Source organism: Columba livia, chromosome 1 (genome assembly GCF_036013475.1).
Source record: "Columba livia isolate bColLiv1 breed racing homer chromosome 1, bColLiv1.pat.W.v2, whole genome shotgun sequence".
Classification (NCBI taxonomy): domain Eukaryota; kingdom Metazoa; phylum Chordata; class Aves; order Columbiformes; family Columbidae; genus Columba; species Columba livia.
In genome coordinates, this window is record NC_088602.1 from 195,322,645 (window position 1) to 195,343,552 (window position 20,908).

General features: G+C 40.1%; 1 protein-coding gene and 1 long non-coding RNA gene across 7 annotated transcripts; one reads left to right on the top strand and one right to left on the bottom strand.

Annotated features, from left to right (window-relative positions):
• Positions 1-1,304: 1,304 nt before the first annotated feature.
• GTSE1 (G2 and S-phase expressed 1) lies at positions 1,305-13,161 on the bottom strand. Of its 6 annotated transcripts, none has more exons than XM_065048983.1 (13): positions 13,014-13,161; positions 11,912-11,995; positions 11,150-11,213; positions 10,454-11,069; positions 9,071-9,241; positions 7,549-7,681; positions 6,458-6,624; positions 6,250-6,367; positions 5,992-6,064; positions 5,320-5,568; positions 3,889-4,069; positions 2,644-2,784; positions 1,305-1,698 (listed from the first exon to the last, which is right to left on the bottom strand). In XM_065048983.1, exons 1-13 carry the CDS (start codon positions 13,144-13,146, stop codon positions 1,615-1,617), a joined length of 2,214 nt encoding a protein of 737 aa, XP_064905055.1. In that variant the 5' UTR covers positions 13,147-13,161; the 3' UTR covers positions 1,305-1,614. The 6 variants fall into 6 exon arrangements, with proteins under 6 accessions (XP_064905055.1, XP_064905058.1, XP_064905054.1 ...); XM_065048986.1 differs by lacking the exon at positions 13,014-13,161 and adding an exon at positions 12,566-12,827; XM_065048982.1 differs by having other exon boundaries at positions 6,250-6,624.
• A 2,666-nt stretch (positions 13,162-15,827) lies between these two features.
• On the top strand, positions 15,828-18,461 carry LOC135578228 (uncharacterized). The gene is made up of 2 exons (XR_010469612.1): positions 15,828-16,468; positions 17,652-18,461. It is a non-coding gene; the product is annotated as an uncharacterized LOC135578228 (long non-coding RNA).
• The last annotated feature ends 2,447 nt before the right edge of the window (positions 18,462-20,908 follow it).

The following is a 20,908-nucleotide window of genomic DNA, read 5'->3' on the forward strand; positions in this document are numbered from 1 at the left end:
TTGCACTGTGAAGCTCACAGTTGTAGACACATGGAGCTGCCGCCTCGGTGCCTGAGCTCCAGCGCATGGTCAGGCTAGTCAGTGCAGGAGCTGAATCCCAGCAGTATTCAGCAGGTCAGGCACCTGCTTCAGCACCACATGGAGAAGAAAATTGACTCCAGCTGGTTCACAAGGTGTCATGGTCATGCTCAAAACCAGGGTCCAGGTCTGCTGCCTGCAAAAGCCTCTATTCACATGTGTATTCCTCAATGGGCACAGAATACTTGGCTCTCCTGCAAGTCCCTGAAGCAGAAGGCATAAACCAATTTTCCTATTTTTAAAATATATCACAAATACATCACTCAATGTGATTTTTTTTTCCTTAAAAATCCATTTCAATTTAGAAATACGTTCTCTCCATTTAGGGGCAAGTTGAAGACCTAGTTTGAGTATTGCTTTTAACTGCACAGAACTGGCTCAAAGTTTTAATACATGTTTCAGTTGAAGCAGTCCTCTTGCTTTTCACAGGACAGCAGGAACAAGCAAAGAAAGCACAGAAATTCCACTTTTGTGGTTCATATTTGGCAGGAGCAGGTAGCACGGTTGTTTTCTCTTGACTCAGTTTTCACAATCCGGCTAAAGGCCTTCATTGAGAACATGATCTGACACTGCAGTAACCACAGAAAATGCAGCTGTGCTAAGCAGGCAAGCACCTTCAGATAACACCAAGGCAGAAGCCTCATTCAGCATCAAAATGTTTGACAAACTCTTCTCAACACTTCTTCCTACTTAATCACTTAGAGTATCCAACTTCTACTACTTTTTGAATTAATAACAACAGCTGAAAATCCATTTCCATCTCTTGATAAACTTGCACTGATATATTAAGCTAGTACATACACACAAGAAGCCTCTTGTCTCTGAGATAGGCTTGTTGCTTCAACAGTTAGGGGTTACTACTGTGTGCATTTTCATTCATCTCCCTGTATTTAAAAATCTCCAAATAATATCCACGTCAGGCAATTCAGGTAATAAAGCATTTTTCTGTTCTTTGAGAGTGGAAAAGTTCAAGTTACCTTTCAAATGATGAAACAAAACCATGTGGCAGTAACAAGCTGTTGCTTTTTCCTTTGAATGACAAATTCAGCTGTTATTAGTATATTCCACCAGCATTCAACAGCAAAATGTTTGTTTACAAACTTGCTACACTTCTGTATGAAAAAACACACTGATGTTCAGTAGTTTTACCTATCTTAACATTTGTTCATGAAACACTAGAATAGTCTCAAAGCCAGTAATAAATGATTGCTAATTTTTTACAACAGTTTGTTAAACAACTCTTTTATTTTAAATTAAATCTTCATTGCACACAAGGGATAAGGAACCAAAGACAATTGGCAGGAGATGAAGACAGACAGGCTCCAAAGCCTTAGAACAACACAGTTTAAATACCATGGAAAGAACCATTAAATCAGACTTAGGACTATGTCAAGACAATTAGAATTCTATTAATGCAGTTAATGCAGTTCATCAGATAATCTACAGCCTTCTTCAAAAACACTTGTATGAGTGAAGAGTAACAGCTAAAGACTTAAAATATCACAGATGCCAATAATTCTTCTTTTCAATTCATGTTCAGAACTTGAGCAGAGGGGAATCCAGATTTTCTTTGTTTACATCGGGACTCAAAGTGATAAGAGGTGAACTCAAATCAATTAGCTGAAAAAAAACAAAAATAAAATTTAGCTACTACTAGCAGTGATTATCTCCATTAACACCCTCTTTTCATGTATTTTTTTTTAGGATTCCCATTACTATCCATAAGACAGATACAAGAATCACACTCAAGCTTTTAGGTTCAGGTTTTTAAACATCTCACTCCTTCTTAGACAAGCACAAGCTTGTCACAAGGTGGTTACTGCCTGTATTCACCTTAAAAGCCTAAGAAGACTTTTTAAAGTTTCACTGCTGTGCATATTCAAGTGACACTGTCAGCTGGGCAGGGCAGAGCACTTCTGAACTCCCCTGACCCCAGAAGTCAGACTTCTGTGATCCTCTTTTAAAAGACTTTGAAAGACCCGATGTTAATCCCAACTACATCCAATGTCAAAGGCTGCATCCACATAGTTACCATCATTCATCTGACAATATCTAAAGGCATCTACCTTCAAGCCACTAGTGCACAAAATTAACAATTATTTCTGGACAAGTAGAGTAGACTCCAATGCACATCTTTCAACTAAGGGAGGGGATTAGGACTTAAACAGGAGAGACAGCCTTCCTTTTTTGCTGAAAATGATCTGCTGCTGGCACCAAGAACTGCAAATCTACAAGAAAAAGGAGTCAATGTGCCTACTCTACTGATACCAGCGCTCCCTGGTTCAGGCAGTTTTGTTCTGTAAGAAACGCTTTAAGCATCAAGGTCTTTTTCCATCTTTCTCCTTTTCCTATTTGCAGATTCAGCTCTAGTTCAGATCACATTGTTTGATTTTAAATATTATGTTCTCTTAAGAGCACCTTAACATGTAGGAATATGTTGAACATATTGAGCTAATAGTAAAAAATGTTTACAGTATTGTGGAGCCTCTCTGCAGGCAAGTGTATGCAGCCAGTTGACATCTTTCTGCTAGTATATTTGTACCAGAAAACTTGAAGATAACTTACCTTTACCTGCCCTGAGAATGTAGGCTTTAGAGGAATAATCTTATTCACTTCAGGGGTATTGGAAAGGTCAATCAGAGGTCTGCTTTCACATTCCAAAGTGTGTGGGAAAGATTTGTCTATTCCAATATCTACCAGCAAGGCCTTTAAAAAAAAAAAGTTGAGATTTTCCCCTCTGTTCTCTGTGCTTCCTTCATAAACATTTAGGCAGCCAATTTAGCTTATACAGCTGTAATAATCACAGAACAGGCTTAATTTACAGGTTGGGTGTTTTTTTATGCAGGGTTGCCTGCACACAGTGTGAAAACCTCAGCTCTTGCTCTGCCAATGGCTAGCATCACAAGTGGGGAAAATGCAGTGAGAGAAAGCAAAATAGCTCCTTGGGGCACAAAATTTTTCACTTAAAACCAGAGTTAAGCCAAATTAAAAACTATATTAATATTTAAATGACTTGACTACAATTATTGTTCATTGTCGTTTAGCCATATAAAGTATTCTGTAGAGCTCCAAGCTTTAGTTATGCTTTTGTCCAGTTAAACTACCCTATACATATGCTAACCAATTCTGTAACAGATACTTTGTGTCATCAAGTAACCTAACAGAGATAATACCAATGCAGTAACATCAAGCAATTAATCTACAGATTATTGCACACTAGAATGTTCGTAAATCAATAGCCACTTTGACAGGTTAATATTTCAGAACTACCAGTTCAGTCCTTTCTCAACATGACGCCAGTCAATTTTTCAGAGCAGGGAAAAGCATTCACCGGAGTAAGTGCATGACATTTAACTAAGTTTACTGCTACATGGGCTTTGGGATTTAATCCTCACTCACTATATGCAGATTTTCTCTACTGTTAGGTGATTGAATTTAGCTACAGTAGTGGTTTTTTTTTCTTTTACTTGGTTTTTAAGGGCTTTATGGCTGCAACAGGAACTGCCTTGTGACATTGACTTTCTAATCAAAAACCACAAGGATTTCACAGTACTTCCAGAAATGGAAATTTCATATGGAATCTTCAAGTATTTGTCTGTTCAGCTTTGAGATGGGAACAAACTTAGTGGAAACACTGAACACATGTTCAGTGCTAAAAACAGACAGTAGAGGGTGCACACATTTAAAGGTAATCCACTTTAAGTTAATGTGTACTGAAGTGGTTTTCCTACCTATCCCTCATCTTGAAATAATTTATTTTCAATAAGTTTACTTGGTAGTTCTATAGAAAAATGTATTGTCATTTTTTACCTCAGTTTGTTTCTCTTCAGCCAGCTGATTTTGTACTTCAGCCTCTCTTATTTTGTTTTCTGCTACTTCTGCAGCAGCTTTTTCTGGTGAGAAGTCAAGTGCAAGAGGCAGTACAGGTGGAGGAGATGTATCATCTTCCGATGAAGACACCTGTGTCTTAGTCTCTTTTGTCTGTTTAGAACTAGGGAAAAAGAGCATTGGCAATAGAACTGTTAAGTCAGCATGAACTACTAAAGCCAGAAAAGCCAATGTCCTAATCTCGTTTTCTCCTTCTGCCCTCCCCCCAAGTTTTAATGACCAACAGGCTTCCCATATTTTCATCCAAAATACTACTTACCTGCAAAATACAAGTTATTTCATGCTACAATAAATGTATAGGCTACACGTGGAAAAAAAAAAAAAAAAAGAGCTAATGACTTCAGCATAATGAAGAACTTAATCCTAAATTGGCATATGCAGCCTAAACTTCACAAATGGAATTTTTTGTTTTGTTTGGTGTTTTTGTGTGTGGTTTGGTTTTTATTTAAAAAAGACTTTAAAGAAACAACTAGCAAACAAGTACTAATATTGCATATCACTGAGCAACCCACTTCAGTCCCTGGTGAGAGGAACTACTGACACCAGCTGGAAGACCAGGAGTTGTAATCAGCTTAGTATGATAAAGTCATTGTAGAGAGAATAGTTGTTGCCTTGAGAGAAAAGACTAGTTTGGACATTTAGCCTAAGCAATATAACATACAGGAAGAGTGTTCTAGCCATGAATCATTCATGCTTTAATACTGCTCCTCTCCACCAACCATGAAGTAAGCCTGCATACATATTTATGGCACTGGTGAGGAGATGTTTGGCTGATATGAAGAAAGTAACATTTTCACAGAAACTAAGCATTATTAACAACAGTGTAGGATTCACCCATTCTGCAAGCAATTATTTCAAATGAAATACAGGTAAGCCTGCTCAGAAACTAAAGTTCAGTCAGCTAAATCCCTGGCTTTTGACTGATGCTTTAACAAAGTGTAATTTTACAGAAGCACTGGCAACAGCATAAAACAAAGTTAAGAGTAATCTGTATTTTAACCAGCTCCTTTCCTTCATCAGGAAACAACAGCAAAATAACACCAGCACCAAATCAATTTTCAGTCAAAACATCAGATACAAGTCTTAAGTTGTCCACTAGCTCAAGAAATACAAATAACTCCCTATTAGAGATTATTATTATTAAATGTCAGATATTGACTCATCTCAGTAAGGCTTATAGTATTTCACTAGTCACAAGATGTAAGTATTTATTAGGATTATAGAGCATCTATGCTCAAATGTTTCATTCTAGTATTTAGCAGAGGTCCTTGAAACCTTAAAGTCATCAATAAAATTCATTTAGGGGCAGTTTGCCTACAATACTCTTTTCATACATGGTGGTTTTTGTCTTACCCAGCTGTAAGAATCTTTTTCATAGAAAAGCTGGAACTTTGACAAACAGGTGCAGCACATGGAGAAAGCGCCATTCTTGGTGCACTTTTAGGAGTCACTGCTGGAAATCCTGGGATACGGCGAACAGGTGTAGGTAAGCCAGAATGTTTCAGACTGGCAGGAGTCATGGAGACAGACATCTCAGGAAAGCAAGGGTTGTGAAAGGTCCCATCTCCTGAAGCTGTTACAGGAGTGCTGACTGCCATGGCACTAAAAAAGAAATATGCATTAGCCAAAAGCTTTTAGAAACAGTTTTATTCAAACTATTCTACCAAACAATAGTAATCTGTCTCCCTTTGGTCAGTAAGGGAATGGTAATCATCATAAAGTTGATAATCACAGCATAGTAAGGGCTTCATAATAATTATTTTAGGAATTCCTCTAGTCTGCTTCACACTGTAAAGAAAACCTCAAGTCAGGGGAGGAGAGGGTTGTTCGGTTTAGTTTTGGGTTTTGGTATTTTTTTAATTATTATTTTAAAATCAGTTCAAATAGGCATTAACATAGCTAACCTGCAGGGTCTCAAAGGACTAGACAATTAAAGAAAAAACTTTTAAATACTGTTGCAACACCCAACGATGTTGCATTCTAAGAAGTATGCCCCAGTATGTTCAGTTTTCAGTTAAGCCCTACCTTCCAGGTGTACCACAAAATGCTAGTCCATGAGATGGTGTTGCTTTTGGTGCCAGTTTGCTTGTTGGTGTACCTAAGGAGAGAAGTTTTGTTAATTGCTATCCACATTCATATTTTTATAAAAGATATTTTTGAGTTAAAATACTAATTCCTTCCCAGATGTGGACAGAAGTGTAATGTAACAAATAACAAGCATTCAAAGTAAACGTTTGCTTTTAGTAGCCAAGCTAGAAGACAGGTCACAAAGTATGTGCTTACCTCCAGTCTTCACTGGAACCTTAGTCAGACTTGCAGGAACAGACAAAAGTCGAGCCCTGGGCTTTGGACACAGGCTTCCTCTTGTTGCACTTCCATCTTTAGTCTGCTGACATAGGTTCTGTAGACCAGGAACAGAGATCAGCTTCTGAACTCCACTGCTTACAGCCTCAGATGGTATCACAGAAGCTGAAGATTTAGCCAAGCTTACAGCACTGGATGTTTTGGGAGTACTAGATCTCGCCTGCTTCCTGAATTTCTCAGTATTGGCAGCCTGCAGAGATGATACGCTGGTGGGTCTGACCAAGCCCAGCCTGTTTGTGCTAGAAGAAAGCCTAGAGCCACTCACACTGGCTTTTGAAGACACACTTGACTTTCCTGAAATAGAAAGTTATACTTCTGAATCATTGCTTATTGCTAAGTTTTTGACTAAGCAGAATAATTACACTCACACAGGAAAGAAAAACAGCAATTTACAGCATTTAAATTTATGTTCAAAGAACTCAAGTTTAAGGAGAACACAAACAACTACTGAAAACTTACTCCCTGAATTCTCCAGCTATTTTGTCTGTTTTAGAAAATCTCCTCACCAAATTCCTGAATTACTGCAATCAAGCCAAAGAATACTCTTCAAGAATGCCAGAACAGTTTGCAGATTCAAGCTACATTTTCAACATATTCTCCCAGCACAGTTATTTCTGTTCCCTTAATCAGACATTCAAGAAGGTAACAGTTCAAGTTATGCTTATTAACACCACAGACTGAACTGCCCCACAGATGCTTTTCTCAGTTTTCTGTACAGTTCTTACTTTTAGTCTGTAGGTTAATTTCCTTATTAGGAAGAATCTTGACTATACACTTTATCATATAAAATATTTCTTATTAAGCTCTAACTTTTACTGATATATTTTCCATCCAGAAACAAGGTACAAAATAAAAATTTGCAGTAACTTGGTATCTTGATAGATCTACAAGAACTGTGGTGCTTAAATCTGGCAGTATTTTTACGAGATGATTTTCCTGATCCATTGAGGCTTACCAAAAGGGTCAAATTTATGTCCTCATTATAGTATGAGCCTCTTGTATTAGGTTCTCCCCACGGTTGGTTTTTTTCCAATCTGCTTGAGAAAACTTCATCCTTTTATTAGGCTTACAGAAACTCATAACTTTGAACTGGGACTTCCACCTTCCTTTTGCATTTCAGGTGTTTTGGTATTGTTTTTTATCCAAACCCACAGTCCAAGACACACGTAGCTACTTCAAAATTGATCTGTGGCACAAATCTGTAGTAAGAGTGATTACCATTTTTTCCTATGGGAGAAATGGGTAAACTTGAATTCAGACTTGAGTTCATGCTGGAAACTGATGAAGTCCTTCTTGTGAGACCACTGGCAACACCAGGAAGTTTCAGATGTGTTATCTTCTTCAAGCCAGGCTGAATCAGAGAATATAGTTTATTCAAAAGCAAAAAAAAAAAAAAAAACCACAACTACTTAACACATTATTTTGCCCTGCTTTTCTTGGTATTATATGTTTGTATTTGTGAATTTTAGATTGGTTCCTTCCTCAGAGTACAGTTTTAAAAGTGAATTTTCTAAGAAACAGTTCATTATATCTGGGTTATTATACAGAACTGGAACAACAAATCTAGGAGGTAGACTGTTACTTTTATTGCTGCCACAAACTTGAGTATGAACTTCAAGGAATTGAAGACTAAAAGGAGTAACCCCAGGCAGCAGTTTGTGCTGGGCACCAAGCAGCTGGAAAGCACCTGACAGACAAGGCCCCTGGGAGTGCTGGTAGACAAGCTGACCAGGAGCTGCTGATGTGCCCTTGCAGCAAATAATGCTGATGGTGCCCTGGGCTGCACAAGGAGGAATGTTGCCAGCAGGTCAAGGAAGGTGACCCTGCCCCTCTGCTCACCACTGGGGAGGCCACAGCTGAAGATCTGTGCCCAGTTCCAGGACCCCCAATGGGAGGACAATTCAGTAAGTGTCCAGCAAAGAGCCATGAAGATGCTAACAGCCTTGAGCATCTCCCATCTGAGGAAAGGTTTAGAGAGTTGGGACTGTTCAGCCTAGAGAAGGCTCAAGGTGAATCTCATCAATATATACAAATATTTGACAGGACAGGCCAGTGCTGCCTAGTGACAGGACCAGAGGCAATGGGCACAAACTGAAACACAAGAGGTTCTACCTCTGAACATCATGAAACTTTTTTACTGCGAGGGTCATCGAGCACTGGCACAGGTTGCCCAGAGGTTGTTTGGTCTCCATCTTTAGAAATACAAGCCATCCAGCCATGGGCCTTGGCAACTGACTCTAGGTGACCCTGCTTGAGCAGGGGCTTGGACCAGATGACCTCAAGAGGTCACTTCCAACATCAGCACTGTGATTCAGTGAAGCAGTACACAGCATGGAAGTAGGTGTCTAAAGCTCCAAAACAACTCCTGACAGCTATAGGTATTCTACCCTCATACAAGTTATGGCAACCTTTTCATATAGTATAGTTAACCACATACATGACAAAACTTTGTTTCTTACAGAAAATTGCTGATGACTTAACTGCAATCAGTGCTTTAAGAAAAAAACCAAAGGTAATGCTTGTTAATCCAACACATTCATAGCTGCTCTTAAGTATGTTCATTGTGTTATAGGCTTAGAACAGACATTCAAGAACAGCAGCTGCAGAACAGAGACTACTCTTCCTTAAAGCCATTATACAAAACAGTATAACTTTAAATTAGAAAGTAACTACATTCAGTTTTTTCTTTGTATTGAAAAAATCACAAAAATATTTTCATATTAAGAACTCTTGCCGTTACCTTACTTGGTGCAGGAAGAGCTTTTTTATCTTGCACTGAGGAACTGCTACCGAATGAAGACTCAAAGACATCTGAAGCAGCACTAGATTTATCAGAAACTGGATCTTCAGATGATCCCATGCTGTTCGAGTCTCTTTGTGTAGAAATACTAGCATGTTTTCCTGATCCAGGCTGCAAATTTCAACATAACATTTTAAAAGCTACTAGTGTTTCTAGAAGTGACTAAAGCTTTTTACACAAATTTGTTTTTTTGTTTTTAAGAAACCAAGAAAACAATAAGTGAAGAAGCCTTTGAACCCAGTCAAATCCTCAGTCTTTAGATTAATACAGTTTAAAGTTAGTCTAAAGGGTATATTTGCTAAGTACTAGAATGTGTTTGAACCCAGATGTTGGACACCAACCCGAGGAAAGCTCTGCAACAATTCATCAGCACAAATTTCATACAAGCATGTGCACCTACATACTGTAACAGCTGTTCCATACAAGGTCTCCGTTTAATTAACATCCTTCTGCTTTACACTAGCTTTCCAAAGGACAAGACGCTACAATAGTAGACTGCACTATGCAAACTGTCTGTTTAGACAGCAGGGTACAATTCAACTAGTTAAAGCATTAAGACCATGCCTTGTCTTATAGCACCCAAAATCAAGAAGAAACCCATAAAGGAATCAAAGGGTCCCTGATTTTCTATAGATGGTGGTTTCCAAGGAGCCAATAACACATTTCCAGTAAAATCTGCAGTACCTGCTGGAGCCTAAGCCATAAGGTGTAAAGCAATAAAATCCAGAACTTGTATCTAGAAACTGGGATTTGTGCACACAAGGTCACTGTTGCCTTGCTATCCTAGAACACATTTTCAGCTGGTCAAATAGCCACATCCTACATGTAATACCATGAATCAGTGCTTCTCATGATGGAGACACATTGTGGACAGAACTAGTGCTAAAAGATTTTACTGTCCTAACAAAATAATTGTGGGTTTTCCCCCCTCTCCATCTCTACTGACAAGGGTTAAGAGTAAACAAAGCCATTTTTGCACATTAAGTCGCTAATAACACTGAAGTAATTTTACCAGCAAGAAAACAGTGTTTAAACAGCAGCCAGGAATTTTGGTATTCAAAACACCAGAATACAATGGAGAAGAAAATTGCCTCCAGATGCTCCACATTGTCATAATAGATCAACTAGTTGGCTACTATACCATAGTATATTCTTTATTTTTCACATATAATAACATTTCCTGCCTAAGGATCTTATGAGGTAGGGAAACATCAGAAGATTAAAGTCCAGTTTTAAAAATAAAAGCTTGTAGACAGTTTAAATATTCCTCAAACACAAAGGCCATGTTTAAAGAAAATATTGTTGGCCAGAAACTGTCTTTACCTTTTCAGTAGTAAACAAATAGCTTTTTCCAAGAGCAGATGAAGGTTTTGCCATTGGGAGTTTGCCAGGTGCCTTCATATTTATTTTCTTAGTTTTCTGTTCTTGTGTCAGAGGTGAACTGGCAATTTTCATAGGAGATACACAAATTTTACCAGGGCTTCTGTTTGGAGAAGTATGAAGAGCATGTGTTTTATCATCTGACAAAAGTTTATCTGATTCCTTCTGAAAACAAGGTGGCAGCTGACATGCTGGGCTATCCTGCACACAGTATGTCTCCCTTTTAACAGCCCTGGGACTTCTCTCTATATTTTGGTTTCTCAATATTTTCAGTTTTGACTTTGGGTCCTCCACAAATTTTTCGATAATCTTGTTTTCCTGTTCTTCTGATTGGCTTATTTTAGTCTGTTCATTGTTGCTTACAGTCTGTATTTGCAGTGCTAATGAATGAGCTTCTTTGCTAATTTCCACAAAGTTCTCTCCCATAAGTGGGCTCCACATCAGTTTATCATCAGGAGGCAGTCTCTTTTTTTCAGCACATTTTTTTGCTTCAATATGGACAGCAATACATTTTTCTTTGTGCCCCACAGGTCCAAAAAACACTTCATCTTCATTTCCACTAAAAAGAAAAATAAGTCAGCCCAGCATCTTATGTTTATCCTCTTTAAAGGTATATGTACCTGTAGACCCTTCACTTACCTTGCTGGAGAGAGTGAAAGGTCAAAATCAAACTTTTCATCAATTAGAAGAGGAATGTCTGAAACTATAACAATAAGGATTTTGTCACAATGGGGATTTGCAATAAAAATGATTGCATTATGCTTTGACAATTTGGTGAAGCTGTCAGAGAGCAAAGAAAGTTTTAGCTACCAAGTTTAAATAATTAATAAAAACATGGTTTAGGTCAAATAAATTGAAGGTACAGCTGTGAATACAATCATAACTGTGATAGATGCCCAAATATCACAAAATATCTCAGAGCTTATTTCTATAATAATGTAGGATCCAGCTGTGGGAAAGGGTATCAGCAACCTCCAGTCAAGAGAAGGGAGAATACATAATCTAGAGCTACATGACAAGGCAGTTGTCCTATCAGTCAGTTCTTTTCCAGTTGAGACCACCACAGGACAGTAACTGAAGCCAGTAAGAAAGATTAGTTTTCCTGTTAGCTAGCATATACACTAAATATTAATTGAATCCACAGCAGTCTGATAAGGGAAAGGGAGGAGCCCAGGCTAGATATGTAGAAGAGAAGCTGATGACATCATGTCACTACTACACATGCTCTAGCACCAGTGCTCCACAGGCTCTTGAGGACTTTTGTAAGTCTGAGACTGCAACAGCAACCCATGCAAGGAAACAAGTACACAGAACAAGAAATAAAGCAGATGCTGCATGTCTGATCTGAACTGCCTTAATAAGGGATACAGGAGAGAATATCCCAACATGTTCTACACCTACCATTCTTCATACAGATACTTGTTTTTTCTTCAGTCACATGACTTGAGCAATCTGCTGATATTTCTTTTCCTTCCTCCATAGTGTCTGGAAAAGAGAGAATTAGCTATACAGTTGGTTTAAAAACAAACAAAAAATACCCCAAAGCAAACACACCACCCCAAAACAATAAGGTCACAAAATCTTATTATATTGTCAAATTAGCAAGGAGGCAAACATTTCCTCTGAAGGCTCTTATATGTTATGTTTAGGGATAGCAAGACAAACACAGTTTATGTGCTCTCACACAACTCACCGTCCTCTCTTGAAATGTGCTATCAAATTACCTGAGACTATGTATATGTGAGGTGTTGCAGCCTCTGTAAAAAGCCTTCAAATTCAGCAGCAATGCCTAGGATTTTTGAAGGTCTGTAACACAAAGTCTGTGTTCAGCAACTAAGGTCCTTATACAACTACAGCTACAATGGGCAGCACAGATGGACAGTTACAGAACGCTGCCACCCCACAGACTAAAACCCGCTTTTTACAGCACTAATCCGAGATTGACATAACCGAGAGTCAGCACCTCTGTGCTGTGCTTCAGACAGCGCCTTTCACCTGTGGACAGAAACCCATCACATGCGATCTTCCTGTGCGCAAAGCTTAGCTCGTCCTTACCCTAACATAAGCCGCTCAGGCCCTGCCGAGAGGTCGGTCAGTCAAAAGACCCCCAGACAGGAGCGAGCCCGTGCGGTGCGGGACCGAAGGGGTTAACGCGGGGCACGGACCTACCAGGGCCGGTCCCTCACGAGGCAGCTCAGTACAGCCCACGGAAGCGGAGGGAACCTTCCCCCCGCTCCACACACACTCACCCACCCACCCCTTCCCCGGGGCAGAGGTTGCCCGGCAGACACGGAGCCGTTCACCAGCCACAAGGAACGCCGCAAAGACAGACCCGCCCGCCCCTCCCCGCCTCAGGCGAGCTTGCGTAGGCCCCCGCAGCGGCAAAGGCAACGGCCCCTCTATAGCCAGAGGCCGCAGTCACCACACCGCGACGCCAGGAGAGCAACTGCGGCCGCCAAGGGTCCCAACCGGGGGCCAGGGCCGCCCCCGCCACCCCGCTCACCTCTGCGAGGCCGAGGAGCACAGAGCAGGCGGCGCTGCCGCCGGAGCGTTTGAAATGTATCAACCCGCTCACGTGATTCGCGCCACGCGCCCTCATTGGCAGGTTCGAACGATACGCGTCCCGCCCGGGGCATTCTGGGGATTGTAGTGGGACGGGGCTCCCAACGGCCGCCCCGCCCCGCCCCGCCCCGCCCCGCCCCGCCCCGCCCCGCCCCGCTCACCGGGACCGGTGTTCAACAGGTGAAGCACGTGTAGTTATTAATGGGCTGGGAGAACTGGAGATGGGCCTCTGGAGCACCACAGCGCCCAGGGCCAGCAGAGGCTGCCCGGAAGGCTGCAGCCGGTGCCTATGGGTGGCTGCTGGCCGCCATGCCTGGGGCCATGGCCTCTCCTGCTCTACTCAGCCTCACAGGTCAGGCCGCTCCTCTGGCACTTTTTGCTCCTCAAGTGCAGGTTGCAGCCTCGCTGTTTCATCCCCGCGGCTTGTTGCCGCAGTCAGGTTTGCCCGGCTGACCCCAGCAGCTGCGGTGGTGTCAGGAAGGGAAGGCAAGGCCTTCTGCAGTGCCTGGGCATTACTGAGGGACTTGGCTTGAGGGCCCTGCTGGGGTGCAGGGCCTCAGGGTGGCTCTTGCACAGCTGACATGCTGGCTGCAGTGGGTGCACAAGGACTCCTTTTGTTTCCTACACACCTTGGCTGGATCTGATTGTCCTGGGAACTTAAGTTTGCCAAAAGGGATGTATGTACCTGTTGCTAAACTGACATAAGGAATGGGGAGATTCTTGAGTGTCAGTTCCAGTTAATGCCAGTTGATACGGGCTGACCGATAGAACAGTTTTAAAAGCAGACCCATGTCAGTAAGAAACACCAGGAAAACACCACTCTATCACATTTCTTCTGATGTTTAATGCTGTGCAGTGCTTAGGGTTTTCTCCTAATACACGCATGGCCTCAAAAATTGCAGTTGAGTGATGTATTGTGTTCTGAATACTTTGGGATGACTAAGTAAATCACTGGACTGGAATTCAGCAGCTGAATAAGAATGGTTAATCGTCACCTGCAGATTATCATATAGCCAAAATATTTTGTAACCCTTTCTCTACTTGGCCATTTATATTTTGGTATCTTTCAGGGAGCCATGCAAGCAACATATATGGATCTTGAGTATGTAGCAAGTATCCTAGAATGCACAGTAAGTGGCTGGGACTAATAAGTTACTAGGCTGAGTATGAAGATGCTCACCTCCCACCTTCCCTCCCACCCCATCCCCCCAGGAGTCCCTCTTGGCTGGCAGTGCTCAGTTAGGTAGGGAAGTGTCAGGTTTTGCGGCTCATAAAATGGGCCAGTCCTCATTATTACAGAGTTGCTATCCTGCAGCTTTTCATCTCAGGATTTTATACCTGTTCTCTTTTGTGTTTTTCTCATGAGTCCTTGAATTACTGTTACTGATGTAACAATTTCATTTCTATGATTTCACCTACCGTCTTTGCTCGCATTGCTTTCACTTATAGAATGTCTCACTAACAGAACTGGGCCACGCGCATTATAAAAGATAATTTTCCACAAATAAAATTGATAGAAGAATGAAAGTCAGTGAGATACCTAGAATTTATTATATGACCAATAATCAACAATCTCACACTTCTGAGATGAGGCTTGCACATGGCTCCCTTTGCTTAGTTGAGTCAGAAAGTGGAAGCATCAGTAAGAAACAAAAAAACAAGATGAAACTAATGGGAAAAGGGGCAAACGGGCAGTAAGTGCTACAGATCTCAGGACTGAAATAGAAAAATTGTATAAATAAAACTAAAAAGGCACAGGAAAAAAATCACTGTACAACTTTTATTGCGGCACCTACCATTTGGTACGTGTAATTTAAGGAATGAGTCATCCAACTCCTCTGGCAGAATCCAAAAGCTGGAACTGCCTATGTTTTCATGATCAGGCATGAAAGAGCTAGAAGTAATTCAAGTCAGTAATTCTTTACAGAATCTTTTCTTCCTCCAAATCACTGTAATATTTCTATTTGTCTATTAGTAATATTAAAGAATGATATGAAGCTCTCTGTAGCTCCAGTGGTTCCAGTGACATGGTTTTACTCAGCCATTAGAAGGAAACAGCACATGCATTACTATTGAAGTGCACACTGACGTACTTACTATTCTTATAACAAGTTTACTTAGAAGAAATGGAGACTCAGTTTCCATTAAACAGTCACAGTCTTGATGAAATGAAAATAGCTCTTTTTACAAATGTTAACTATGGAAAAGAGTTTTAAGACTGATAAGAGTGTGAGTAAACAAGCTTAGTTTTCATTTTCTGGACTGTGTTATCACAAGACATTTGGAAATTGCTAATTGTTATACTAAAACTAAAGGAACCTATTTGATTTATATAAAAACATAAATGCTATGTGAAGAAAGGCAAAAGCCTTTAGGAATGCACCAGAACTACACGTTCAGATTTGTTTATTTGTGCCAATAAACTTAAAGTAACAGTTAAATATGGAAGGTTTTTTTTTTGGCAGTTTAAATATAATGCAAGATGGTGTTCACACTTTGTTTTGGGAAAGAAGGGCTTTGGCCCATTTTTCTGAACTATGAATTTAAATGTGTATATTCATGGGCCCTACAAATAGTTGCTGGACCATGGGATTTATTATACTAAAGCCACCATTAACCCACCTCATCCTGCAATGCACAACTTTTGCGAGAACTTCTGCATTGGCACGGCCTCTTGTTAATTATGGCTCCAGGGAGTCAGGGGAAGAACAGGATGTGACCTTGTTACTAACCCTAAACGCTCAAATGTTTTCTTTTGTGCTGATATACTGCTTATTGAATATGATTGTGTTATAAAAGTCTACAGATTCTTAAAGAAGGCACCTACTTTTTCATAAAAATATTTGAATATTAGACCACATCTAAGTGATGGTGGCTCAAAATTTCATTCCAGGCAAGTTAAACCAAATTACAGTCGTAGAAAGGAAGTAAGTTCTACCCCAAAATAGCCTGTGATCTAATAGAAAGTAGTTCATCCTTACAGCTCATCCTGCATTTTTCATCACCAGCACCCTCCATCTGTGCATTACTTGTGTTGCTATGAATTTGGCAACATTTTAGCAGCGAGCTACTGTTTATAAGAAGGGATCCCAGCAGCTAAAAGCAGCCAGTCGTTGGATTACTCATTACTTGCTTTGTGAGCTGCTCCAGGGAATTTCTTGAAGAACTATGTCAAAATTAGCTTTAGAAAACCAGTAATTTCAAGCGCTTCCAGATAAGCACTGGTTAAGTCGGGGGGCTTGGAAGAAAGATTCTTTTTGTTTGTACTGAGTGAAGATTTTCTTCTTTTGTGCAAAGAAACAAGAGGATAAAAAAGGACAACGTTTTCCTCTATGCAAGAAGGAATCTGATTCATTGGGATCTCAATCACCAAAACACCATGAATGCTTGCAGGAGGTAAGTGGCACAGACTGCATTCCCCTCAGGTAGGAATGAGAAATCGAACAACTGACAGGGAGAATATTCCTCTCATGGTCCTCACATAACGCTGGCAGATGATAACAAACTATGTTATTTGATTTGCAGCTATACAAGACAGACGGTAGCCCTTGTCCTGTATTTCTAATTCTACAACTACTTTCTGTAAAATCTCAGCTGCAGAACTTCTGTTTTATTGATGAATTCCCTTTGGCAGACTGCACTTCCTAGTCTTTCATTTTTAACAAACCAGTTTTGACAGCTCTCTTCCAAGTGAGCATACATATATAATTTGTGTTTAAATTTCTTTACTCATAAGCTGTATCTGCAATAACGGTTTTGGTAGCTCCTACTCTTCAGTGATAATAATGGCAGGAACATGTATGAACCAGAGCTTAATACATCTCATACTTCTCACACCCCTTCCTAAGCTACATGAAAATCACAAGCTGATTGATCTCATGTTGGCATTCCAGTTCAGATGGAATTGTGGACATTCAACATTTTTCTGTTTAAAAAAAAAGAAAAAAAAAAAGCTGTCCCACAGCAATTTTCAGTGGAGATAACAGTAACTGGAAGTCAGTTACCACAGGCTAGCACTTCTACTTTCAAACCATTTGGGAAAGGTGGCAGAGCAATGTAAAATGTTAGTGCAGAGAATCCTGCAGATACGCTTTGTGTAGTTAGTCCTGATTGGTATCTTTGGTTAATGAATACTTTGACACAGATTGCCGAGGGAAGTCCCCTCTGAAAAGCAGAGACAGAAACACATTATCAGAGCACATGCTGTGCTTATTCCCATGGATTAAAGCTTTGGAAACCAGTATTTGTTTTTAAACTCTGCAACTTTCATAATATTGCAAAATGAAAGGGTATGTTTTTTCTCATACAACTGATCTGTATCAACAGTGAAGAGTAAGAGCACTGTGTGTCCTCTAACAAGCCCATCCCCAGTCTCTCTGCCTGTCAGTGGGAGAGAAATACCAAATGGCTGGTTAATGTTTTACACTTCCAATTATGGAAATTACTTTATTAGCCACATAGCTCTTTTCCAAATCTAGTCAATGATACAATGCACACTCTGAACTTCATTATAAACACTATTGAACTATTAATAAAAAAGAATAATTTTTAATCTTAATATTGTTTTTTGTTATGACAGGATACATTCTCTCCGTGCTCACAGACAGAAAACCAATGGGAACAGAAGTGAGACCTGGCACAGCACCTCTGGCTTCAAGCACCAGCATGGAGATGATCTTGCTACAGTCCAGACCCTCTACACAGTGATTATTATGATTCTTCTAATGGCAATCTGGGGAGCCTGGTCAAGAAGGGATTCATCCTTGTAGCAGCAGTATGTTTTCTTTATTAAATACTTAACGGAATATTTGTGTCAATTATCCATACCCAGGAGGTATGAAAAAAATGATCTTGGCATATCTCAGTTTACTTGAAACTGCTTAAACTGTTGCTACTTGTGGAACTGGATCTGTGAAGCAATTTAATAGGCAATGTACAGAACATGACTTTGTGAATAACATATACCTGTTCACACTGTAAACATGTTTATATTATCCTTTGCATGTATATGAAACTTATTTTAAACACAATATGCTAGCAAGAAGAAGAGTTCAACTAATGTTTTTCTTGGTCAATATTTTATATATCCACTCCAGCTTTCCATTTTTGAACTTAAGTTGTCCAGTCTCTACCTCTGCTAAGATTACCTGTCCCAATCCATGGTAAAGCATACACTGTAAACAGGCAAGTAATCTACCATGCCACAATAACATTAAAAAAAAATAAAAATCAATATAACCAGCTATCTTACAGGCAAAGGAAGATCTCTGAACAAGTTAAATTCTCATCTCAGTTGCTGTAGAGTTTCTATGAAGGATGGAGCTTGCTTCTGCATATTTTTAATTTAGGGTAATACCTTTGTAAACTCAGGAATAAACCCATGAAATAATCTGTATTTGTAAGCATCCTTTGTTGCAGAACCAACTGGCTCAGTTTTTTATCTCATACCAATATATTTAATTAATCTTCAGCCACCACGTGCTTTTCCATAATTCATTAATACCTCATGGCAGTACCAACCTCTACATACACCAGCCCATCTTTGATGGGGGACACTCCGTACTCTCACTTTTTCAGGGAAATAACTCCACTCAGAAAAACTGCAAGCTTTCTAGAAATACAGTCAGCTGTAATCTCTGTCAAACTCTCTGTCAATTTTATGGTTGCCAACTCCTGATGAGCTCAGGTCAATGGACTGGCAGAACTGAGGGGCAGTGGCTGTTGGGAACAATAGTCCAAGCCTTTGGAGTTTAATTCAGCTTAAACCCCAAATTTCAGCATTGCCTAAACTAACAAACAGTATCCTAATAAACAAGAACTGCAAGACGTTTTGAATGCATAGGAACAGCCAGATACACATTTGTAATTATGTAGTACCTGCAGACAACACAATTCTTACAAGTATTGTGTACCCCATTCTGATATCCATCCATAAGCAGGAGGGGTGTGTAAACTGAAATGTTTCTGAAAAGAAAAATGGAGATCCAAATAAGGTATTAAAAATGCTTCATCTTCCGCTCTTTCACCTTGTGATAGAGGAGATGAGGTAGAAAAGTTCAGAGGAGACAGCAGCAGGACACAAAATCTTTTGAAAGCCTATCTTTTTTCTTAAACTTTTACCTTGGTGGAAACCAGTGGTGGTTGATTTAACAGTTACAGATTCAAATTTACTAATTTTTTAATGTGTTCAGAAAGACAAGCATAACTTTGCGGGGTCAAAATCTACACTACTGGTTTTTGTAAATAATTTAGTTTAGTTTGGTAATGCAACTAAGACTAGAGGAAAACTGTGGTCTTGCAGGGCAATGGTATAGTCTCTCACTGCCAACAGACCCAAATCATCTGCCGGACTGAATGATACTATGGAGGCTACAGCTCCAAAAAAATTATTTCCAGTAAATTCACCATGAAAACAGCCCATTTGGGTCTCACAATAAGTCACAATTTCATAACTTAACTCAAGTCAACAGTAACAAAATATTTATGGTTTCTACACCAATGAAATAGATGGACAAGCATTAGAAACTGGGAAGCCAAGTTTGGAACATGTATCAATTATTATACAGTGATCTTTTTATTAATATTTCTTTTATATTAAACAGACTAGACTGATGTTTTACACATGTTCAAAAAAGGCTGTGGTTTAAGGATACCTGTCAGCTGTTATTTTAAGCTGCCAAAAACAATGTCAGCAGTTCAGCCAGGAAAGCTGATGATATACTCCATGTACCAACTGGACTGTCAGAAAAGGAAAACAAGTCTTTATTTTCCATGGTCATTCTCACGTGCTGACATTATACGCATTTTATTTTAAAAGACTGAAGCCCTTCCAAGCCCCATTTTTTACTACTGCCTCACATTTCCCTTTATGTAGGATGATACATTCTGTAAAACCATCTTTAAATTAAGAAATCAGAACATCCATTTCTCCTGTGTCATTTCATTTGATAGACCTTGTAATTCCCTTGGTACTTGCTGAGCTTGCAGGCCAGCAACCAAGTATATCCTGGGCTGCATCAAAAGCAGTGTGATCGGCAGGTCAGGCAGGTCATTCTGCCCCTCTGCTCTGCCCTGGTGAGACCCACCCACAGTGCTGTGTGCCTCTCTGGGGCCTCCAACATAAGAGAGACATGGAGCTGCTGGAGCAAGTGCAGAGGAAGGACACAAAGCTGACCAGAGGGATGGAACAGCTCTCCTATGAAGACAGGCCAAGAGACTTGGGGCTGTTCAGCCTGGAGAAGGCTCTGGAGAGACCTTATAGCAGCCACCCAGTGACTAAAGGGGGCCTACAGGAAAGCTGGAGAGGGACTTTCTACAAGGGCATGTAGTGATAGGATAGAAATTTTTTACAGTGAGGGTGGTGCAACACTGGTCCTGATTGCTCAGAGAGGCGGTAGGCATATCCCTGGAGACATCCAAAGCCAGGCTGGACAGGGCTCTGAGCAACCTGATCTAGTTGAAGATGTCCCTGCTCATTGCAGGGGGGTTGACCTAGATGACCTTGGAAGGCCCAAACCATTCTGTGATCTATGATACCTGCTAAGTATTTTACCATTGATTTGGTTGGTAAGAAAAGGATGGTATTTGTACTAGTGTGTTTTAACTGAGGGAAGAAGAATTAACCAAAATCAACATGCAAAACAGAAGCTAGGGATTTCCATATTGAATACAGAAACACAGACAATACTAGGTCTACACATCAGTTTGCTGGTCTGTTTACTGTAGTGGATAACATTTCAACTCTAACTCAGACCTGCCTCTCCCCCAAAATGTGTTTTGTTTTCCTAAACATTATGTGGAAGAATCTGGGGTGTACTCTCCCAATCTTGTAAATAC

Excerpts from the sequence above, each read along its gene's own strand:
- GTSE1 (XM_065048982.1), bottom strand. The coding sequence starts at position 13,146 with ATGCCCCGGGCGGGACGCGTATCGTTCGAACCTGCCAATGAGGGCGCG. Across the intron at positions 4,070-5,319 it reads AAAAAGATTCTTACAGCTGG|TTCTAAACAGACAAAAGAGA; the intron begins GTAAGACAAAAA and ends CTTTTTCCCTAG. Across the intron at positions 1,699-2,643 it reads CATTCTCAGGGCAGGTAAAG|CTAATTGATTTGAGTTCACC; the intron begins GTAAGTTATCTT and ends GTTTTTTTTCAG.